Here is a 23,681-nt window from a genome sequence, read left to right on the forward strand (position 1 = left end):
AAAAATTGATATACATCTCCAATAATGATAAATAAAATAACCCATGCTAAAGGTTAAAATTAGTGGTTGAAACGTTTGTACACTCAACCTAATGAGACAACCAATCAAAATTCATTATAGTCCCCAAAGTTGTTAAGCACACAAATAAGAAAACGTTATTTTAAAACTTTGGAGACTAATGTAATAAACAGCCCATTGTCCCCTCTCTCTCTGAGACAAATTTGTCCATAAGTAGCGAAGCAAAAACAAGTTTCATTGAATAATAATATTCAAAATTAGCAAAAAAACATAATTTCCAATTTTTTGGAAGGTATCCTATTTTATAAAGTAGTAAGGTTTTTTTTTGTTTAAAGCTTAAGATTTCTTTAACTACCAAACCGATTGAGTTCTCAATTTTATTAAAGCTTGAAATAGGTTCCGGGATGGTCTTATAGGCTTATTAATTTTCAGATTTAAGTCTTGTGTTGGTTTTAGGCTATTTTTCTGCTTCCCCCACCCCCAAGAATAAGATTTCGATAAGCTTAAGATTTATTTAACCACAGAAAGATTGAGTTCCTACTTTTTAGGTCAACTTCACATAGATTTTTATTTTTTATATCCAAACCTAGGGATGGTTTTAAGCTACTTTAAAAAATTCCAAATTCCATATAACTATCATACTGCGATATGCTTTAAAACATTTTAATTCTATATTATTTAACAGCTAAATTAAAACATAATATATTCATAAATTTAAAAGGCTAAATAAATAGTTTTTCCTGGCTCTATTGAAAATTCAAATTTAATGATACTTTATTATTTTCCCCTTTTTAGCTTTGGGCTACTTTTCTTTCTTTTTTTTGGAAATTGAATTCTTATGATTTATCATATAGGGTTATGTAGAATAATTTAATAGAAAAATAAATTAGATTTTTAGTAGCGGAGCTACTTTATAGTTTAGATAGACCGTTTGTACGTTCGTTTTATCATATTAAAATGAGATATTATATTCAAGGAGGGAGGGGACATTGGACTGTAAATTATTGTTGTACCCCAAGTTTCATAATAATACTCTTTCATTCACTGGCTTAAAAACTTTGGGTACTTTTATTAAAGCTTAACTAGTAGTCTCGAACTTGTATTTTTCAAATAATAATAATTATAATCTACAGAAGAGGTAATTTTGTTTATTATCATTATGTTTGTAAGTAAATAAATGTATCGTCCATTGTCTTATCCCTGCTTTAAAAATTAAATATGAAGAATTTCTGTTTTGACCCTAACCAGAAGTAAAAATATGTAGAAAAGCTTAGAATTTAAAGCATAAACAATGCACTAGGGTTGGGCCGGATATCCGGCCATTTTCAATATCCGGCCGGATACCGGATATCAAAACTATCCGGTTACATGATATCCGGCTGATTTTAGATGCCGGATATCCGGTTATCCGGCCGGATATCCGGTAAATTGCCGGATATCGAACGTTGGCCAGATATCCGGCCGGAACCGGATATCCGGCATTAGAAACCAGCCGGTATCCGGTATCCGGCCAAAAAAGTATCCGGCCCAACTCACAATGCACCACATTTATTCAATTTTATTAGTAGCGCAGCTACTGTATTACAAGGGTGCGTACGTTCGTCTGTCCAACGGTCTGTCAGTTACTCATGTAAGACGTAAATAGTGCATAAAAACAACATTGATTCAATCCTACTTTAGTAGCGAAGCTACTCTATAATCAATAATTTTCACAACGTCCATCCAACGTCAGTGGATGGAACTCATAATCCTTTTAATAGGATATTCTAAAAGATAGGATGTATGTATGTCTGTCTGTACTCCCTAACCAATACAATGGACCGTTTGGGTTCCCCTTTTGTCCTTTATAATTAATCACCTATTTTAAGGTTCTAAAAACAGTTTTTGTATTTTTCTTTAACGTCATTTTTTCATCTAAAATAGTTTTAGCATGTCATTGCTGCGCTACTTATAGACATTAGTATAAGTCTTCTTAACTTTTCTTAATTTTTAAACTTTGTCTGTCCCTATCGTTAAGGAGGAAATGTAATTTTCTAGCTGCTATTTAAGATAAACAGATAAATTTTTTAGTGATGAATCCTTGTATCTTTGGTTAACCAGTGTATATTTAATTCGTCCGTCAGTATTTTGGTCAAGCTTCTAAAGGCAAAAATACTTATTTTCTTATAAAGGAACCGTTTGTCCATCCAAGATTTATTTTGTGCTTCGCTACTTTTAGACGATCCAGTTTATACCAACAACGAAATTAATTTAGAAAAAAATCACAAAACCTATACGTGATTTTCAGCTGTCGTTGGGACCCCCCCCCAAAATAAAAAATATTATTTTATATTTATTTCGCTTGTTGGTTATACCTTATTCCTGTAGACAATCAAAAAAGGGCCTTGAATTTTTATTCTAATAAAATCATTTATCTAAATCTTTTCTTCGAATAATTAATAATAAACTTAGAATTAGATATAAATAAAAAGAACATAAATGTTTAAATTTTTAGTAGCGTAGTTGATCTTGAATTAGGACAATTCCGTACGTCCACCCGTCTGATTTAGTTATGTAACACTAATAACAGCTAAGTTTCATATTTAGGGAAGAAATATCCATAAATATAAAGTAGTTTTTTGTTTTGTTTGAAGCTAAAGATCTTGAAAATTGATGATTTAAAATGGTTGTAATTGTCAGGAAAGTCTTAAAAATGCCTTGGGTTGGTTTTGGGCTATTTCTCTGACCCTCCCAGCCCTTCCCTAAGCAACCAATTATTATGTAAAGCTTTAAAAATTGATAAATTTTAATCTAAGACAAAATTGGCATTCTTAAAATTTGATTTATTTTTTATTTCAACAATTTGATTTATAATTCCATAGTAGAGTAGTTACTCTATATTTAAGTATGTCCGTCCGTTTGTCTTTCAAATAGATTCCAAGCAAGTATTTTTGTTGTTATTTTGTAATTGCTGCCGTACTTGTAATTGTAATTGTCCTTTTAAAAAATATCCAAAAATGTATTCCATATGTTGGGAAAACATGAATAAAAGGTCGAAATTCCTAATTTATACAATTAAGAGTCAATTAGCTCTTTTTTGTATGCAGCAAAGCCACTCTTAAAGTGTAAAGGGAATGGGCTCGATCTAGCATGTGTCAGTTTTTAAAAATGCAATTGAATAGTTTCTATGACAAACTTTTATTTAAAAAAGCAATTGAAAGTAACTGGAGGTCTGTCAATAAAATTTTTGAATTTGCCTTCAGGAAAGGGAAGCTTAATATGTGCCTAGTGGAAAGTTTTAGGCTATTTATATAATTAATTACATCTTTAAACAAATCCTATAGGCGAAGCCGTTAGTTATATTCCTTCAAAAAAAAACTATTTAATAATTTTGATCATTACTAACGTAAATTTTAGAGAATCTATGCTCCAAAAAAATCTTTCAAATCTGCAATTTCTAGTTTGAAGGTTAATGTCAAGAAAATTATAAATTAGCCAGGAGTATCACAGTCTTGATAACTTGTAATTAGACCTTGCGGTTGGATTGATTGATTGATAGCTGGATAGATAGATAGATAGATAGACAGGAGGGTGGATTGATTGATAGATAGGAGGATGGATGAATAGATAGATAAATTGATTGGGTGGATGGAAGGATAGATTGATATATTGGATGAATAAATGGATTGGATGGATAGATGGATAAATAGATAGATAGATTGGATGGTTGGATCATGGATCATGGATGGATGGATAGTCTTGATAGATAGATAGATAGACAGACAAACAAACACACAAACTATAATAGAAATGTTTTACAGATAGACATACATACATATATATAGACAAACAAACAGACAGACAGACATACAGACACACTTGTATCTTAAGATCTCGTTAATTGCTTGACCAATATGGTTCTCCTTTACTATGAAGCTCCTTACAGGTTTAGGGAAGGATTATAATTAGGGTACCAAAACCATTTTGAGCGAAATCGCCACTTAAAAAAAGTACCCCTCCCTCAAAATTATTTGTAGGTTTTCCTAAATTAAAATTATAGATAGATGCAAGACACAGTTAGATAGACAGATAGATAGACAAATAGATAAACTTTGATAAGAGAGTTTTTGAAATTTTAAGGGAAATTAGGACGCTGTAATTATTTGTTTAATTTGGGGTTACGAGTTAATTTTTAAAAACAGCAAATATTTTTTAATAGCATATAGTCTAACTTTTGGTTGTTTCCCTTTAAATTGTCAAGCGACCACATTCACCCACCCCCTTCTGACTTTTTATATACTAATTAAAGATAAGGGGTGGTATAGGTGGTGTGTTTTACCCTAGTTTTGGATAAATAGCTTTAAACCTGCCAAACGAAATTTTTGCTGAATGGATTAAGCCGTTAGTGAGATATCAACTAGCAAACATAAATCCTTATATCATATTCATATCATACTACTTACAAAAAATCTTTATCGCTGCCTTGTTTCGCATTTCTTGTTATATTAATATTTACTACATTAAATGAACACTTTTCCGTATTTATTTAGTTTAAAATAATTGGACCCAGAAAAGTTTAGTTTTAGGTTTCCCATAGATAGTTATATTCAGGGAGTGGGGACAAAACACCTAATTTAAAAATGCCTAACTAAAAATGCCTAACTAAAAACACCTAAGTTTAAAAATACCTAATGTTAAAAACACCTACGTTAAAAACACCTAATTTAAAAACACCTAATTTATAAATGCCTAATCTAAAAACGCCTAACTAAAAATGCCTAACTAAAAATACCTAATTTTAAAAATGTCTAATTTTAAAAATGCCTAATTTAAAAATACCTAATTTGAAACTATCTAAACGCCTAATTTAGAAATGCCTAATTCTAAAATATCAAATATTTTCACTAAAATACCTAAAATTTTGATAACATTAATCCAATTGGCTGATTGTTATTGCTAAAGGATCTTGCTAGTCGATAAACCAATATGGTTCATTTTTACATAGGCGTCCAAGTGGTAAAGTGGGGATTACCCCCCCCCCCCCAAACGAATTTGGGGGTGTCGTAGGCACCCCCAAATTTTTACCCCCCCCCCATTTAAAATTTACCCCAACCATTTAGGAGGGGGTATTTACCCCACACAATCAATTTTGGGGGGGTAAATACCCCCCCCCCCAAAATAAAAAATCTCTAACAAAAAAACTGTTTGTGCGCTTCGCGCGCATTTTTAATACTAAATATTTAATAAAATTTAAATTACCCCCCCCCAGAAATTTTACCCCAGGGGTAAATTTTCGGGGAGTGGGTAAACAAAATTTACCCCTGCCAACAGATTTCAGGGGGGGTAATTACCCCCCCCCCCAAGCTAATTTTACCCCCCGGGTAAAAATTTTTTTGGGGGGGGGTAAAAAAAATTGCACCACGCTTTGCACGCCATTTTACCCCCCCCCCCCCCCCAAAAAATGAATTACCCCCCCCTCCATAAAAAAATGTTATGCCCCCCCAAAAAAACAGCTTGGGCGCCCAGGCATTTTTACAATGAAGCTTCCCATATGTCATGGGAAGGTTTTTGGGAGTTTACCAACATCTTCCAATGAGAAATCACCCTTTGAAAAAATCCCCCCCTTCCCTCCGTTTTTTAATATTTCTTCAATCTTTCTTTATCAATTACTAGAAAAAAAATGGGGGATGATTAACTATCACCCTCCAAGAAAAAAAAGGGATGCTACGGCTACTTAGGTTAGGGAAGAAACCAAAAAAAATTAAAATTCATTTGTTTCCTTGTCCTTCAACCTTTGAAATTCTGGAGGGGGGGGGGGGGGTCATGAACCCTCATTCCCCCCACTCCCCCCAAAGACTTAATTGAATATTGAATTCCCCTCCGCACTGCAATCGCCCCTAGAGGCCTCTAGGGGGCGTAGCCGCCGGTTTAATATACTTAACAACAGTTTTAAGATATACTTAAAATTAGGTTTTTTTAGATTAGGTATTTTAAAATTAGGTATTTTTAAACTTAGGTATTTATAGTTAGGTGTTTATAAAATTAGGCATTTTTAAAGTTAGGTGTTTTGTCACATTAGGCATTTTTAAAATTAGGTATTTTTAAATTAGACATTTTTAAATTAGGTATTTATAAATTAGGTGTTTTGTCACATTAGACATTTATAAAATTAGGCATTTTTAAATTAGGTATTTTTAAATTAGGTGTTTTGTCCCCACTCCATATTCAGGAAGGGAGGGAGTGGACATTGGACACTAAATTATGCTAGTACCCAAAGTTTTAAAGTCTCGCTCTCTTCTACGTTGTCTTAAAACATTTGGGGACGGTTATTACTTCTTGATTGGTTTGTACAAATCAGCAAAAAGGGGTGAATTTGTTTTTCATAATTGGGGAGTGTATATATACAATATTATATACATTTAATATAACTATGAATTACCCCGTCCCGTTTTAGAAAAATTTCGTTAAAATTTTGGCCCCCAGCCAAAATATGGTTGATTAATGCAAAAAAAAATGACCCATGCAAAATATTTTTTCTGTAATGCAAAAATTGCGATGGTACAAGCATTGCAAAGTTTTTAAAAATGCAAAAACGACCTGTTTTTAAAGCTCTTGTACCATCTCAATTTTAAAGATTTTTACAAAATTTCAATTCTAGTGTGTTGATATAAACCTGAAATTTGCCAAAAAAATGGAGGCTGTCTAAATTATAAAATATGAAGGACTAAGGTGTAGCAAGTAATCTTCCAAAGTCAAAATTTTTGGAACACAGTGATAGTGTCTGACTGATTATGACGTAACAAAAAATTAGCCAATGAGAGGCCACTATAAATTTTACCTTTCATTGGCTAATTTTTTTTTGTTACGTCATAATCAGAGTCAGACACTATTACTGTGTTCAAATTTTTGCATTACAGAAATAATATTTTGCAAGGATCATTTTTTTGCATAAATCAACCTGATTTTGGCTGGGGGCCAAAATTTTAACAAAATTTTTTTAAAACGGGACGGGGTACTATGTATATTCCAAAATTTAATACAAATTATTCCTTCTGTAGATTATGATAATTGTTTGAAGAGTTTGAACACCAACCACCCATGCCAACAAACTAGAGAACATGTTTATAAAACTATGGGTACTAGGTTAATTAACAGTCTATTGACCCTTCCCTGCCTGGTGTATGCCTAATTGCATTGTAGTTCAAACATTGAAATTCAATGATAAGTCAATAAAGGATTACATAACCAGGGAGGGAGGTGACATTGGACTGTTTATTACACAAGTCCCCAAAGTTTTATTAAATTTTCTTTTTGGTTTGCTTAACAACTTTTGGAACCTTTAGTCAATTTTGATTGGTTGGTTTATTAAGTTGAGTGATCAAGTGAATGAGTTTCAATCACTAATTGTAATCTACATAAGGGGTAATTTTGTGTATCGTCATAGGTGATGTACGCTTGAACATTATATGTCAGCTATTACCATTATAATACTCTATATCATTTATCATATCGACATTTTTGGTGGTTTTTATAATGAGAAAATAATTCTTTTCCAGTACAGCTTCGAAACCGATTGATATCCGCTGGATTATAACCGGTGCTCAGCCATATTAAAAAGCATGTATAGCATCGTAGTACATTTTGTTAGCCCGGGCCTTTGGACCCTCGGGGCTAACAAAACTGTTGAAAATCTTATAATTTTTCATTTTGATATCATCGGAAAGCTGTGTATAAAACTGCGATAAGTAACTATTCTTCCTCTAAAATGCACCTCATTTAAATTCATTGAAAGCCAGTTCTAAAATGATTTAACAGCACTATATGAAGGGTTTGATAGTTAAAATCATATTGTGATACTGGGATATTATATAATTATTGAACCCGCTTTTTGTTTTCAAATCAACACTTGATAAATCTATGTAAATGGAAAAAAATTTGAAATATGGATAGAAAAAGAAAGAAAAGAGAGAGAGAGAGAGAGAGAGAGAGAGAGAGAGAGAGAGAGAGAGAGAGAGAGAGAGAGAGAGAGAGAGAGAGAGAGAGAGAGAGAGAGAGAGAGAGAGAGAGAGAGAGAGAGAGAGAGAGAGAGAGAGAGAGAGAGAGAGAGAGAGAGAGAGAGAGAGAGAGAGAGAGAGAGAGAGAGAGAGAGAGAGAGAAGAGAGAGAGAGAGAGAGAAAGCATTAAAGAGAAAAATAAAAAAAATTGCAAAGGTTCAAAAGCATTGTTATAAATAACACTTCTGCATTTTTTTCTCTTTCTCCTTAAACAATACATAATCAATTCATCTGCATATAAACAATTTATTAAACAAGAATAACAACATCCAAAAGATTCAATGTAAAAATATTACCAATTTCTGGCATATTTTTGTTTAATTTCTTGTCAGTTATGGGTGAGAGGTAAAAAAAAAGCCTAAAAACATCCCTATACTTTAATTTTAAGTAGAATAGCCTTAAACCGTTTCGGGACTAATGAGAAGAACAGAACTCAATTGGTTCAGTAATTACAGAGATCTTAAAAGACAGACTGAGAAGATTGCTTCTTTATATTAAAGGACAAGCAACCTTACTTTCTTTTTGTGCCTTTTCATGGGCCAAGGCATTTCAGCTGCTATTCAAAGAAGCTCTCACGTTAGTTTGCAAGTTAAGATCTCACAAACTACTAAAATGTTTGAGTTCTCCATTGTTTTGCTTATTTCATCTTAAAATCTATATCTTGAAAAGGTTTTAAGCTACTTTTTATGCCCCTCTCACTCTCTCATCGAATACAGAGCTCCTAGAGTAATAATGTAAATGGATTAGAATTACCTAACGTATAATTTATCGTGCTAACCGTCATGTGGACATACTGACATTAGAATACCTATATTGTAGAGGAGCGTTGCTTCTAATCAATCCATCAGTGTCCGTCTTAACTTAAGGTTATGCATCCCATTGTTTATAGCAATAATTTATTCAATTTGATGCACACATTTTTTTAGCACTTTCGTTCATCTATCTATTATTCTTTTAATCTATCTATCAATTAATCCATTAATCTATTTGTAATCTACCTTCAAATAAATGTTTTTATCTACTTATATTAATATCAGGGAGGGAGGAGACATTGGACTGTAAATTGTACTGGTACCCAAAGTTTTTTAACACAATAATGTTGGCTTTGGGTACTTTTAACATATTTGGTGTCTACATATGTATACAGGGATCTAAAGGGATAAGACAATGACCGATAGATTGATGTACATCCCAAATGATGATACTTAAAATTACCCCTTTTGTAGTCTTAACTAGTGGCTGAAACGTTTGAACACTGAACTTTTTAAATTAACCAATCAAAATTCATTAAAGTCCCCAAAGTTGAAATAGGAAAGCGTTATTATAAAACTTTGGAACTAGTGTAATAAACAGTGTAATAAACAGTGTACCCTGTCTCTCTGATATTTAAATTATCCTATTTAAATGAAGTAGCATGTCCGTTTGTTCGTTCAAAAGAATTTACTAATTAATTGGTCATTTAAGTTTTTCTTTACACTAAAGCTTTTAATTATTATTCTTTTAGTTATAGCTGCACTAACTATGAACATGTTGTGAGTTTATAAATATTTTCAAGCCAGTTTTTGGCCGTTTTACGAGGAATACGTGCATTTAAATAATAGGTTTATATAATTTTGTGTGTGTTTTTTCACTTCCACAAATGCATCACGTGTACCCTGTGCCGACTTTTAATTGAATCTTTGAATATTCGTCGAGTCGCTGCAAATGAGCAGAAAGGAACTTGCTAGCAGACGAAAAAAGTCCAAAACACTGGATTCAGGAAGTTGTCTTGGTTATACATCTATACTTAATACATTTATTCTGTGGATGCGATAAAATTATGCGAAATTGGATGCACACTAGATTTCTGAATCCTTTGATGAGGAGAAAAAAAAATCCATTTCATTTCTAGTTCAAGGACGCGCGAAGTAGGAGAAAATTTTACGCGGCATTTTCCTCAGACTTTTAAGTGGGCTTTTTTTAGCCCCCCTTCATAGAAGACGTTCAAGGGTGGGGGTAAAGGGACGTTTATTCCCTCAGATTTTGAAACCCCTCATTTTAACCCCCTCAAAATTCTAAAAAAAAACATAATAGATTACCGCCCTCAATTCTTTGAAACCCCCTTATTTTACCCCCTTCAAAATAAGCAAAATAAAAAGCTTAGACGTCAATAATATTCCCCCAAAACGGGCTATTTTGGGGATCTTAAAGAATAAGACAATGGACGATAAACAAATTACCCCTTCTATAAATCAAAATTAATGGTGAAAATGTTTGAATATTTTTAGTTTCTACCAACCAATGAAGATTTGATTTCGCAATGTGGGATGAAAATTAATTTATCGTTCATTGTCTTATCCCTTTGGGGTAGACTATTTTTTCATTTTAGGATTGAAAAAAGGGGGTGGGCTGGATATATAAAAAAAGTTCTCAAATGGAAAATGTTTAATTTTTATCAGATCTTGTTTAAATGTATTATAAACTAAGATTTTAGATAACAATAATGTCCATAAGCAGCGCAGCTGTAACAAAATAATAGGTAATATTTAGTTAATGAAACCAGGAAGGTAGAGAACATTGGGATACTGTAAATTACACTGGTATCAAAAGTAAATAATATTCGTTGGCTCAAAAACTTTGGGTACTTTTATTTGGGTCATCTCAGAAAACGCCTATCTCAAAAAACGCCCATCTCAGAAAACGCCCATCTCAGAGTATAGCCTTTTATTTAAGTCTACTTGGTTGCTTTTAACTAGCACCATTCAAACATTTATACCAATAATTCAAATCTAAAGGTGGGATAGTTTTACTTATCATCATTGGTAGTGTATATCAATTTATCGTCCATTGTCTTATCCCTTTAGATCCCAGAATTATACTTAACAATAAGGAAATACAATGGGGGAAAGGTCAGGACGGTGAGACGTACGGAAAAACCCTAATAATAGAGTAGCTGCGCTATGGAAAGTAAATGATTAATCAGAATGTAGAAGTGCCCTGGGCTTGTCTATAATTAATGCCTCAAAACAAAATGAATCTATTTTCTATACGTCTATTATCATTAAATATTTTAGTAGCGAAGCTACGCTATAGCAAATGTTACGTTTGTACGTCCGTTCGTCCTAATATTCAAGCCATATTCAGTGATCTATTGATAATACCTGTCAAAAATTGACCTCGTTGTTGATTTTTCATCTTTATATTGCTACGCTACTTATGAACTTGAATTGTTCTTGTTTAAAAACTTAATGATCAGTTATATAAAAATCCTCCAAATATAAAGTAGAAAATCTTTTAATTATTGTTTAAAGAAAAAGATTAATATTAAAAACTATCCTTAATCCTAATGATTGATAGATTAAAAAAACTTTGCATCTAAAGATTTATGCGTTATCCTATTGTATAAAGTAGTAGTTTTTTTTATTTTTCTGTTGCTTAAGATTTGGATAACTACCAAACCGATAGAGTTCTCCCTTCTAGGGAAACTTCACAATTGTTTATTCTTAGAGATAGGTATTGACTAGTTTAAGGCTATTATTTTTTGTCCATTCTTACCCTTTCTAAAATAGAGCCTCTAAATGCTAGGGGCGTAGCCACTAGTGCTCTAATAATTTATTTAAAAAAAAACTTTGTTTAATTCGAAAAAATGTAAAAAATTAAATCTAAATGCCAATCTAAACAACTACTTTCCTAGACTGCTGCCGACAATTTTGGGCAGCTTTTTGCTGGCCCACCTGGCCGCCGCGGACGGCGATCCTTCGCTGCCAAACCCCGACCTGTTAGCAGCCGAACATAGACAGGCTAAAGAGGCTTCAATTCTTGACAGCATTGCGTCGCTTTTCGGCGCCGGCGAGACCAAAAAACCGGTGGGACCGCCACCCGGCCAACGGCCCCTTGGACCCGTCTACCGGGGACCGCAAAATCCACCCATCAGGCGGCAGCAACAGCACAACGAGCAGCTGCAGGCTGCCTCAATCCAGCGGCCGCTGGCGGTTAAGCCGCCGGTGACGTTTAAGAAGCCGTTCTACCCGCCCGCCGTCGTTCCGCCAAGGCTACAGACATCGGAAACTAACAGAAATGCTGTCGTCCAACCAGGTAGGCTTATTTTTTCAGTATGGCTCCGAATCCGCTGAATTAAAACCGGTTCTGAGCCATTCTGAAAAATCATGTATCGTATCGTATGACAGACACAAGCTGACACAGAAAATAAAGTAAAAAAAAGGAATTATCATGAGCCTTACGAAATGTTCAGTAAATAAAAGGTGAATGACAAATACGTTACCTAATTTACCGGGAGGGAGGGGAAATCTGACAGTTAATTGCACTGGTTCTTAAAGTTTATGAACACATTCTCTTATCAGATCGCTTATAAATTTGAGTTCTCTTGTTAAAGCTTGATTGGTTGGTCCATATTTTTCAACCAATAATTTTGATTTACATAAGATGTAATATTGTTATGGGATGTAAATCAAGATTTCTTCTATTGTCTTATTCCTTAGATCCTTGATTGTATCATATCGTCACTTAAATCTTCATACAAGGTTTTTAAACGATAGAACGACTCTAATCTACCAAAATATACGATCAGAGTTTAAATTACAGACGTACAAACCCTAATTGTAGAAAAGCTTTTGCTTTGAAAAATGTGTATTTATACTTGAGTTATTTTCTATAAAAGAAGTATTCATCTGTTAATTATAAATATTATGTTTGAAAAATCATATCCATCAAGGGGGGGGGGGGGTAGGTATTAAAAATTTTAATCAATTTAAATCATATAATGCATGTTAATGTACAATATTAACAATATTATGCTGTAATAGTTTTCAAATTTTGTTAGCTTTTTTTAGCTGGTTTTCTTATTTAATTTTTAAACTGTTAAAGAATATGAAAGTTTAACTTACTACAACTATTCTATGATTTACATTACTTAAAAACTAGCGGCTGTGCAAATAGGACAAGGCGTCAGATGGCAGTAAAATAGACTAAAACCATTCCCACACCTATTTGAAGCTTCCCTAAGATTAAGAACTCAATCGGTTCAGAAGTTTGCGAGATCTTAACGAACAAAACACATTCTACTTTATATCACAGAATATGAAAGGACAGTTAGCCTTTTTCTGATTATAAAATCTAAGTTTTCATGAAAATTAATTTTATTTTTGTAGCGATTTATGATGTTATAAATTATTTGTAGTAAAGCAGTAGTAACGACCTTTTTTGGACTGTAATCTGGTGTTATTCAATGTAATTTCATAATTCTAAAACCCGCCTTTGGTGACCTTTTCATTAACAGAACTAAACAAGGAAAAAATTATCCAAAGTTGTATTAACTTTTAGATTTCGAAATTATATATTTGAACTTTGTTTGCACGTTATGATCTAAATAACCACTGAACCGATAGAGATTTGCAATTTAGGGAAGTAATAAAGTAATATATTAATCACAAATTAAAGTTTCAGATGGGTTTAAGCTATTTTACTGCTCTCACTGCCCTAGATGCTTGGGGTGAAGCCGTAATAATTCTTTTTTCATGAATAATTTTTTTGTGTAATTGAATGTTTCTTTAGCCATACACATTTACTTTAGGATTTAATTTTCCCCGAAAAATAGCTTAAAAGCTGCCTAGGATATGTTGAAAGAATCCTAATAACTATAATCATAGATCCAGTGGTTTCTGTGATTTTATACAAATTTAGCAAAACAACAAATTATAGAGTAGCTTTGCTCCGCTTACAACTTTGTGACCAATGCAGATAGATAAATCCTAATTAATGCAGTGTCATAACGCTATTCCTATAATCATTTTATATAATAGCATTACAGTCAATTTATATCTTGGCTAGCATAATAAGTTGATGTCATACTAATAGGATATATTATTAAAACCTATCGTTTGGCTTGAAATGCCTTTTTGGCCTATTAGATTTTATCGTGGAAGATGTACTATGTTTGGTTATAAGGATTAATATAAAGTTTATCTGAAAATTGTGTATAGGTGTATTTTTTTCTGTCATTAAAACTTTGAATCTGACAGCCTCATTGAATTTCATGGGTGTGAAAATGACAATAAAACTGTGTGTATGACAGCGATAAAAGGTGTAATCTTGACAGTGGATAAAAAAATTGCAAAAATACAGCAAGAAATTGACAAAAACACACTCACTTTTTGTCAAAAACACAGTGACTGTATTTTTGCTAGTGGTAAAAGTCGCAGCGCCCCGATAATTGCATACCAATCGATTTTGTAGTTTCCGAGATTCTGTTGGACACACATACATAAATCCATGAAATTATCTTTGTAGATCTGAGTCGTGAGTGTGAAGTCATAACTGCAAATAAACATTTTTTTTAGTAGCTATTTAATTTTTTTTGTGGAAATTTGCCCAAATATGATTCTGAATCCGATTTATTTCCACTGGATTGGAACCAGTTCGCCTTACTAAAAATTCTATTTTTAATTATGTGACAGGGTGGAGTTATCCTCCCCGAAATAGTTTTTAACCTTCTATGGATCTAAAACAAGATTCTTTTTAAAGGAGAACCTTATCGGTTCAGCGTTAGCGAGAACTTTTGCAACAGACACACACATCCTGTAGTATTTATATAAGGATACAGGGCTCGTACAAAATAAGACAATGGACGATAAATTGATGTACAACCCATTTTCTAACCCTAACCGTAAAGTTTTTTATGTTCAACGTTTTATTAGACAACAAATAAATTGTCTTATTTTTCATTCTTATTCTTATAACCGTTTGTAGTCTTATATTTAAAATCATTGCAAAAACATATGAAAAAATCGTGTGTCTGGCCACAAAATGAAATAAGGTACAAAAAATTAAACTAACTTAATAATTGCCTTTTTCACAATATTTTACCTAAATTTAACCTTTTATTTCTGCATGTTATTGTTTAATTGTGTTTATATTCTCCGTAGCGAAGCTGCTCTGTTTCGAGTGGAAATTGTCAGTATGTCCTTCTTCAAAAATAAACCAGACACATTCGAACAAATAAACATTAAGAAGTTAATAAGAGTAACAGGACAGATAATATTTAAGCAATGGAACGTTTTTTGACCTGTGCCAAAATCAAAATTGCCTAATGCAGGACGCTTACTAAGGACGTACTTACATTTAAGAGATGCTTTGCTTATAACTTTGTGCTTAATTGTTTTAGGAATAACCATATAAAGGATGAAATCATACAATGTTTAGAATTGATAGTACAATTCTAACATGCCCACAGCCGAAATAAAGTTACAACCAATTCATATTTCAAAATTATTGTTATGACTTTCTACAAGGAAATATAAGAGGGGGGGGGGGGGATTGGTTAATAACAAAAATCCAAAATGATAAAAAATTACCCCTCTGTAGATTAAAATTATTGATTACCAAGTTTAGATACTGCTAGCTTGAACCAACTAATCAAGTTTAATAAAAGACCTCAAAGTTTATAAACCAACGAATGCGAAAACATTTACATAAATCTTTGGGTACCAGTATAATTTACAGTCCCATTTTTCTTCCCTCCTTAAAAGTTAGACACAGAGCTAACCGTTACTTACTATATATCTAAACATACCATACCTATATAGAAAAGCTTCGCCTCTAGCAAAAAAAACAAACACATAAATAAAAAACACAGTTGGGGAATGAGAGATGTGTTTTGTGGTATGCTTTAACTTCCGTACATGTATTACAGAATCAAATATCAGAACCTAGTACAGATCCTTGTGGTACTCCATGAAATTATATATACACTTCTGTATCACTGAATCAAATAATCAGAACCTAGTACAGATCCTTGTGGTACTCCATGAAAATATATTTACTTCTTTACATGTATCACATTATCAACTCATTAGACCCAAGAACAGAGCCTTGTTATACTCCATGAAAATATATTCACTTCTGTACATGTATCACAGTATCAAATAATCAGAACCTATAGTACAGATCCTTGTGGTACTCCATATAATTATAATCACTTTCACACATATGTATCACATTATCAAATCTTCAGAACCTAGAACAGAGCCTTGTGGTACTCCATGAAATTATATTCATATTATCATCAGAACTGCATATTATTATAACAGCAAAAAATGTCACATTTTCCTTCTTATACAGTTTCCATCATTAATTATTATGTTGAAATTGCTTTTGTGATTTTAAAAGCGAAACATTTAGGTCAACCTAAACAAGTACAACCAACAAATATTTTTATAAAATTGATCTAACTAAAGACCCTATAGGATGACCTAAAATTTCCATAGGTCGACCTATGTCTTTTGTGAACTAGGCTATAATGATTCCTTTGAAAGTTGAGTACAGTAAAGAAAGCGTAGCAACTCTATATTAAGTAACAGAAAGTCCGTATGTCAATTGTAACTTGTTGTAAAAGAGTTTAATTATCCTAATCACTTGATTCTTTGAATATTTAATCCTTCAACGATTATGTACAATGTTATAAGTGAAGTGAACACTATAATAAAGTTTTAAAATGTAAGTATGTCCATTTTAAGCATCCTGTATTTAAGTAGTTTTGGGATAGATTTTTGTTTAGACCTAAGAAATGTTGAATATTATAAGTGCAGGCACTCTATGTTTATTAATGTTCGTTTGTCTGACGGAAATTAATGCATACTAAGTTTTAAAGGGCCTAGGCCTCCCAGTGCGTTAATGTCATGACATTTTAAGCGTAGCTACCAAAATCCTTTATGATATTAATGTGACAGCAGACTAGCAGCCTGACATAGAGTATTATTATTCTGTAATTCTTTAGGATAAATAACTATGGGAATGGTTTTTTTACAGTGGCATGCATCTATGCAGATTTCATGGAGTAATTAATTAAAGAGTAGGATTGGCATTCCTGTTAGAATTGTTTAATCAGTTCAAAATCATGTATAGTAAATTATACTGGTACCAAAGTTTTATAAATACACTTTCTCATTTTCTGGCTAAATAGTAGGATTGGCTTTCATTTGAGAATTAAATTTGAATTTGAATCGCAGAAGGGGTAATTTTAATTTTCATGATGTACATTAATTAATGTTATATGTAAGTATTGTCTTATCCCTTATGCTCTCTTTAATATTAAAAATCTAAAATATTTACTTTAAAACTTTACTATTCTTTTTCTAGTTACTCTATGTAACATAAATTCCAGTCCAATTTGCAATAAATAGAATTAAAAAGAAGAGAAAAGGATTTTTTCTTCAACTGTCAGCATATAATACAATTTTATATACTATACATGACATACCAAGAATGACAATATGCATAAAAATGAAGCTTAACAAATCAGACGAAATTTTTAGGTTAGGTATACTATTACTTAATGTAGTAAAATTTTTTGTCTTTAGCTTGCGATTCCGATAACCTTTAAACCAATTGAGGACTACATTTTAGAGAAGCTTCACATATATCCCGATTTGGTTTTAGGCTATTTCATTTTAAGAATTTGGTCTTTGGGTGGTTTTAAACTTTGTTTCTGTTCTTTGAATTCAGAGCCCCTTAGCATTTTAACAAAATATATCTAAAGGGTTAAGAATGGAGAAGAAAAATAGCCTAAAACTATTACAGAGGCGTGTATAATGGAGGTGTATCCACCCCCATAAAAAAAATTAAGGGAATGATACAACCCCTGTAGGTGTCAACCCCCTGGCAAAATTAAGAGGGTTTATGCATTCCCCTGAAGCTTACACTTCCTATACACCCTCTTGATTTTAGTTTGAGGGTGGTGTGAAAATTCGTTGGGGGAGTATCAAAAGATAAGTTAGCAAAACCCAGTGCTTGCCACTGTCTCCAAGGCTTAGACGAATAGCCCAAAACCATCCCAGTACCTAATTGAAGCTTACCCATAAAGGAAAACTCCAATCAGTCCAGTTTCTGATATCTTTCTGGACAAACAATGGAACATCCTGGTTCTTTTTAAATTCTCCATCTAGTACAAACATAATATGTGGGTTTTTTCAAGGTTGGGCAAGGTTTCTAGTATTAATAATAGTAGCGTGACAGTAGGATAAAATGCTGGCTAGGTCTATAATTTAGCTGTTATATTGTTGTATAGCATGTTGATGGAACCGGACTGGTATGATTTCTCCCAAGAATGCACATATGGACACAATTTTTCGGGGAATATTTGACCATGTAGGTTTAGACCATTAAAAAAAATATTTTTGGAGAAAGGGTGGGTTATGACCCTGTAACAAAACTAGTATTGAGTCCATAAGTAGCGCAGCAATATTTGGTTCCCAAAGTGTTATTGTCACGTTGTTTTATTTTTTGGAATTTACAGAGGGATAGTTTTGTTTATAATCATTGGATCAATTTATCGTCCATTGTCTTATCCCTTAAGATCTCTGAATGTTTTTATTAACATTTATATAAGTAAAGCTTTTTGGACATAAAGTAGACTGACGTACATACCAAGTTATAAAGTAGCTGCGCTACTAGGAAAGCAAAGAAATATAAATGTTTGAAAATGGTAGGTGTACTCTATTATAATAGGCCTACATTATATGTAGTAAAACCAGGGAGGGGGGGGGGGACAATGAAATTAAAAATAATTCACAACCCTTTATCTCCCTTAACATTTAAAAGATAGAATATCTAATATATAAACTTGAAGTATGGTAGGTAATTTTTCTCCTATTATCCTATACCTCATATCCCTGAAGTAAAAAATTGGCATGGTAGATTTAGCACATATATGTAACGGGTCTTTAATTCGCACATTTCTTTCCAGAATATCCTGTTATGTTAAGAAGCTTCCCTGTAAAGCTATTGAGCTGTTATTTTATCAACATAAGACAGACGAAGAAAGTCGCTAAAAAAAAATTCTGATGTCATAAAAAAATGAGGGATGAGGAGAGGCGAAGTGGGAAAGAAAACTCCTAAAAAAGAGATGGATAATCTCTCATTTTTATGACGTCACATTGAGCGACTTTCTTCGTCTTCAACATAAGACTCTAGTCATGGTTGATATTGGTTTCTAGTATTGTTAAATATCAGACATGGCATGTCGGTTATATGGCAGTAATCACCACTTTTAATATGGCGTTTAGTCGACACAAAACATTAAAAATGATACCAACACATGTACCTTTTAGTTAACATTTTCAATTTTGAATCCCCCTGTTTTTTTAACCTTATAGCGGCTGCGCCATTAGCATATGGGACTAATTAGCCTAATACAATCCCAAGACTTAGATTTAAAAATAGAATAGCCTGAAACCATCCAGAGACCTTTATCCTAAATGGTTCAGTAGTTAGCGAGATTCTAACGAACAAGCAAAAGTTTTACTACTTAATATAATAGGCTCCTTGCTTCAAGAGGCACTGTTATCTGAAAATGAAAAAAAAATTCTTACTCAAATCTACAAATGATAAATCTACCCTGTTAAGGAGAACCCGATCGGTACTGCGGTTAGCGAGATCTTTTGGTACAAACACACAGACAAACAGACATTCTGTTTCTTAAGTATAAGGGTATATAACACCTAATATATCATTTGTTATATTTTTCTTTAAATTTATAGCTGTAAATCGATTTTTAATTGAAAACATTTTAAAATTTATTGTTTTTTTATTAAACTAAGTAGAATGTAATAGAAAATTAGTTGGATAGTAAGATCTCGAAAACGGCTAGCATATTGGGTCCATAACTTTTAGGGAAATGTATTACTTGTTTCCGGGCAGGTTTAGTGCTACTTTTTTTTGTAAAATAAAGTTAAATTTTAGCAAAATACTTTGAGTGATGCTGTACGTATTGGTGCAAAAAATGGGGACAATTTTTAAATTGATTTGATGGGGCTGTTTATTTACGTCACAAGTGAGGGGAAAGAAAAGGGAAGGAGGAAAGAAACCCCCTAGAAAAGAGATGGGGGTATGACGTCACACGCCAAAACAATTTGAAATTTGTCTCCATTTTTTGCACCAATACGTACAGCATCACTTTGAGTAAAATAGAGCCATTAAAAAGAACAATAATGTCAATAAGTAGAACAACAATAAAAAGTTAAAACTTTTTTATATTAAACCTATTTTAATAAATTACACTATTCTAAGACATGAATTTATATCTTGATTTTAGCATTTATTTTCGATCAATTTTTTAAAGCAGAATGGAGGTGTATTAGGGTATCAACATTCAACACCCCCCTTAAAATTAAAATTTAGAAGATCTTCCACTCTTTTCACTCCCAAATGGTTTCACCCTTAACCCCCCTCCCCACCCCTGATGAATCGCTCTGCACGCCACTGTTTATGAGGCATTAGATAACATCAAATGTGATCATAGCTATTTTATATGTTAAAATTGTCACAAATTCTGTTTAATAAAATTTGTTTATATAAATACATAATTAAGTTATGGAGCTTTATCTTATATATTTGATGAACGTACACTTGGACGGACATACCTAAGTTGTAGAGTGGCTGCGCTCCAAAGAAAAGCCATAAATAAGTCAGGCTTACAATGAAAACGTTTGACTTTACATTTTTACCTTATTTTATAAGATTTATATGTTTTTTAGACGGGTTAATGGAATATTTTTAAAATTTCAAATTTTTTTTATATTTGTAATAGAAATTTTTTTGTATTTTAGGTATGTTAATGTTATTTCAGGAGTTTTAAACTTGTAGAACGACTCTTTTTAGCATTCCAAGGACATTTAAAAAGTAGCTGTGCGTCTAAAAAGAAACAAAAATGCAAGGAGGGTGGGGACATTAGGCTGTAAATTATACTGGTACCCAAAGTTTTATAAACACGTTCTCTTAAAAACTTGGATGTCATAACTTATTAACCAATAATTTTAATTTACAGAATGGATAGTTATATCTATCATCATCGGGTGATTTTTATCAATTTATCATCCATTGTCTTATCTTTTATTCTGCCTGGAGAAAAAGAGAAAGAAATTTAAGTTCAATGCCATAGCGTAGGCGTTCAGACATGGCGGGGGCGGAGATGGGTTTTTGTAAGAAGAATGCCGCGTTTTTTTGACATGTTTTAGACATATTGAAAAAACAAAGTATACAACTATTTATTTGATTTTTTCGCTTTGTTGGTACGGACTTCATAGAAGATAAACATTCTCTAATACAGCTCTAAAAAGATGCTTTAATTAATATGCAGCAAAAATGGATTTCAGATAATTTAATTTTCTTCTATGAAGGCCGTACCAACAAAAGAGAAATAATTAAATAAATAGTTGTTTACTCTGATTTTTCAATATGTCTAAAACATGTCGAAAAAACGCGGCATTCTTCTTTCAAAAACCCATCTCAGATACATCATACATCAGGAAGGGAGGGGATATGGCCCTGTTTAGTACACTAGACCCCAAAGTATTATAATAATGTTTTCTTATTTTTTGGCTTAACAATAGGCTATAAAAGTTTTCCGGAATTTTAATAAATATAATAGATTTGAAATCTGCATAAAATTTTAAGTAATTTTTATAAAATTCGTTTTTTGTATAATTCTTTATCTATAAGCGCAAATACAAATTAAGTTAAATAATTTTGACATCTGTGATTGGTGGATTGAAAACTATCTGCGCTCTGATTGGAGAAGCTTAAGTGACGTACATCATTCAACCAATTAGATCGCAGGTAGTTTCCAATCCACCTATCCTATTGGTCAAAATTTATTAACTAAAATTGGATTTGCGCTTTTAAATAATGAATTATATAAAAAACGAATTTTATAAAAAATCCTTAAAATTTTATGCAGATTTCAAATCTATTATATTTATTAAAATTCCGGAAAACTTTTATAGCCTACTTAACAACCTTAAAAATTTGTTATTGAATTTTGATTAGTTGGTTTTAATTGTAATTTACAGAGAAGGGGGTAAATTTGTGTATCACCTTTGGGGATGAACATCAATTTATCAGCCATTGTCTTATCCCTTTAGATCCCTGATGATAGATAGATAGTTAGAATCAGGGATCTTAAGGGATAAGACAAATTCATATACATGATAAACTAAATTACCCCTTCTGTAGATTAAAATTTTTTGTTGAAAATTTTGACCTTTAAATCACAATTTAGTACTCAAAGTTTAAGAGAGAGCGAATAAGATAGGGAAGTTATAAAACATTTCGTAAACTGCTGTGCTCTCATTGGTGGAAAGTTGGCTCACCCCGATCTGGCTCACCACTAAAATGATTTAAAGATCCAGCTCAGGTATCAGTATATTTTACAGTCCAATGTACCCTCCCTCCCAGTGGCGAACACTTGATAGATAGATAGATAGATAGATAGATAGATAGATAGATAGAAATTAGTAGATAGATAGTTACATTAGCGTGGGTGGATGGATGATAGAAAGATAGTTTACTAGTTAGAGGCGGATAGATAATAGATAGATAGGATAGACAATAAGTACGAAAATGACAGAGAGATAGAAAAAAAATCAAGCCATTTTCGAGATCTAAACTGTTAAACTAATTAATTAAAATTTTGTAGTACAGCTTTTCTCTAAAGCTAACATTTTTTGTTGTTTAATTAACATTATGACTAAAATATCTCTCTTAATTTATGGGCTGATTAAAAAAAATACGATAATAACAATGTATACTGGCCTATCATTGGTCATTTGTATTGTATGGCGTCATTTTATTGGACACTATACGCTGTTTCGTAGATTTTATCTTTTGTAATTTTAAGGTTTTTTCTCGTATTCATTCGAATCCGGTGGATAGGAACCGGTTTTCATCCATACGAAAAAACTATGTCTAGCATCGTATTATATCCAGTTTTCTACGAATATAGAAATGTACAATTATAAGATTAAAACTAGTTTTTTTTAGCCGGTGCCTTCGGCACCACGGGGCTAAACAAACTAGTTTTAATCTTATAATTGTACATTCTATATCCGCGGAAAGCCGTTTATAATACGATACGAGAAATAACTATTATTGTTCTTGCGTCGCCATCTATGAATATAAATGCCATGGGAGGACAAATTGAACTGTAAAAAATACTAAAAACTTTGGGTACTTTTATTACATCACGATTGGTTGGCACAAACCAATAGTGTCCAAACTTTTATACCAATAATTTTAATATATATAGAAGGGGTTTCTTTGTTTATCATCATTGGGGATGCATGTATATTTATACTTTACGAGAGTGGATATAATAGTCCTTTTTTTTAGATAGAGAGGGGACAATGGGCTGTTTATTACACGAGTCCCCAAAGTCCTATAGTAAAGTTTTCTTATTTGTTGGCTTAACAACTTTAGAAACTTTAGTAAATTTTGATTGGTTGGTTAATAAAGTTGATGTTTAAACGTTTTAACCACTAATTTTATTCTACAGTAGGGGTATTTTTGAGTATCATCATTGGGGATGTACATAAATTTATGAGCTATTGTCTTATCCCTTTATAGCCTTGCCTTGTTTTACGAGGAGAAAGTTGAGTTAATATACATAATTCATATAAAATCAAATCATTCTTGAATTATGAGGTGTCCAATCACTATCGCATTTTATCCGCACATTATCCGCATATGAACCGCATATTATCCGCACATTAACAGAATAATATCCACGCATTAACCGCATATTATCCGCACATTAAGATCATATTATCCGCATGTTATCCGCATATAATCTGCTCATTAACT

At 32.4% G+C, this 23,681-nt stretch overlaps 2 protein-coding genes across 6 annotated transcripts in view; one reads left to right on the top strand and one right to left on the bottom strand.

The window, feature by feature from the left end:
* The window catches only part of LOC145323806 (uncharacterized), a 247,976-nt gene that overhangs the window by 218,952 nt on the left and 5,343 nt on the right, over positions 1-23,681 (bottom strand). The gene's annotated exons all lie outside the window — the stretch shown is intronic.
* LOC145323803 (uncharacterized) overlaps positions 1-23,681 on the top strand; it is a 145,768-nt gene that overhangs the window by 2,600 nt on the left and 119,487 nt on the right. The window contains exon 2 of the mRNA XM_080166361.1: positions 11,725-12,125. Within this exon, the coding sequence (XP_080022487.1) occupies positions 11,725-12,125 (401 nt within the window). The remainder of the gene's footprint in view (positions 1-11,724; positions 12,126-23,681) is intronic.

Source organism: Acartia tonsa, chromosome 7, assembly GCF_053477335.1.
Source record: "Acartia tonsa isolate MP-2025a chromosome 7, ASM5347733v1, whole genome shotgun sequence".
Classification (NCBI taxonomy): domain Eukaryota; kingdom Metazoa; phylum Arthropoda; class Copepoda; order Calanoida; family Acartiidae; genus Acartia; species Acartia tonsa.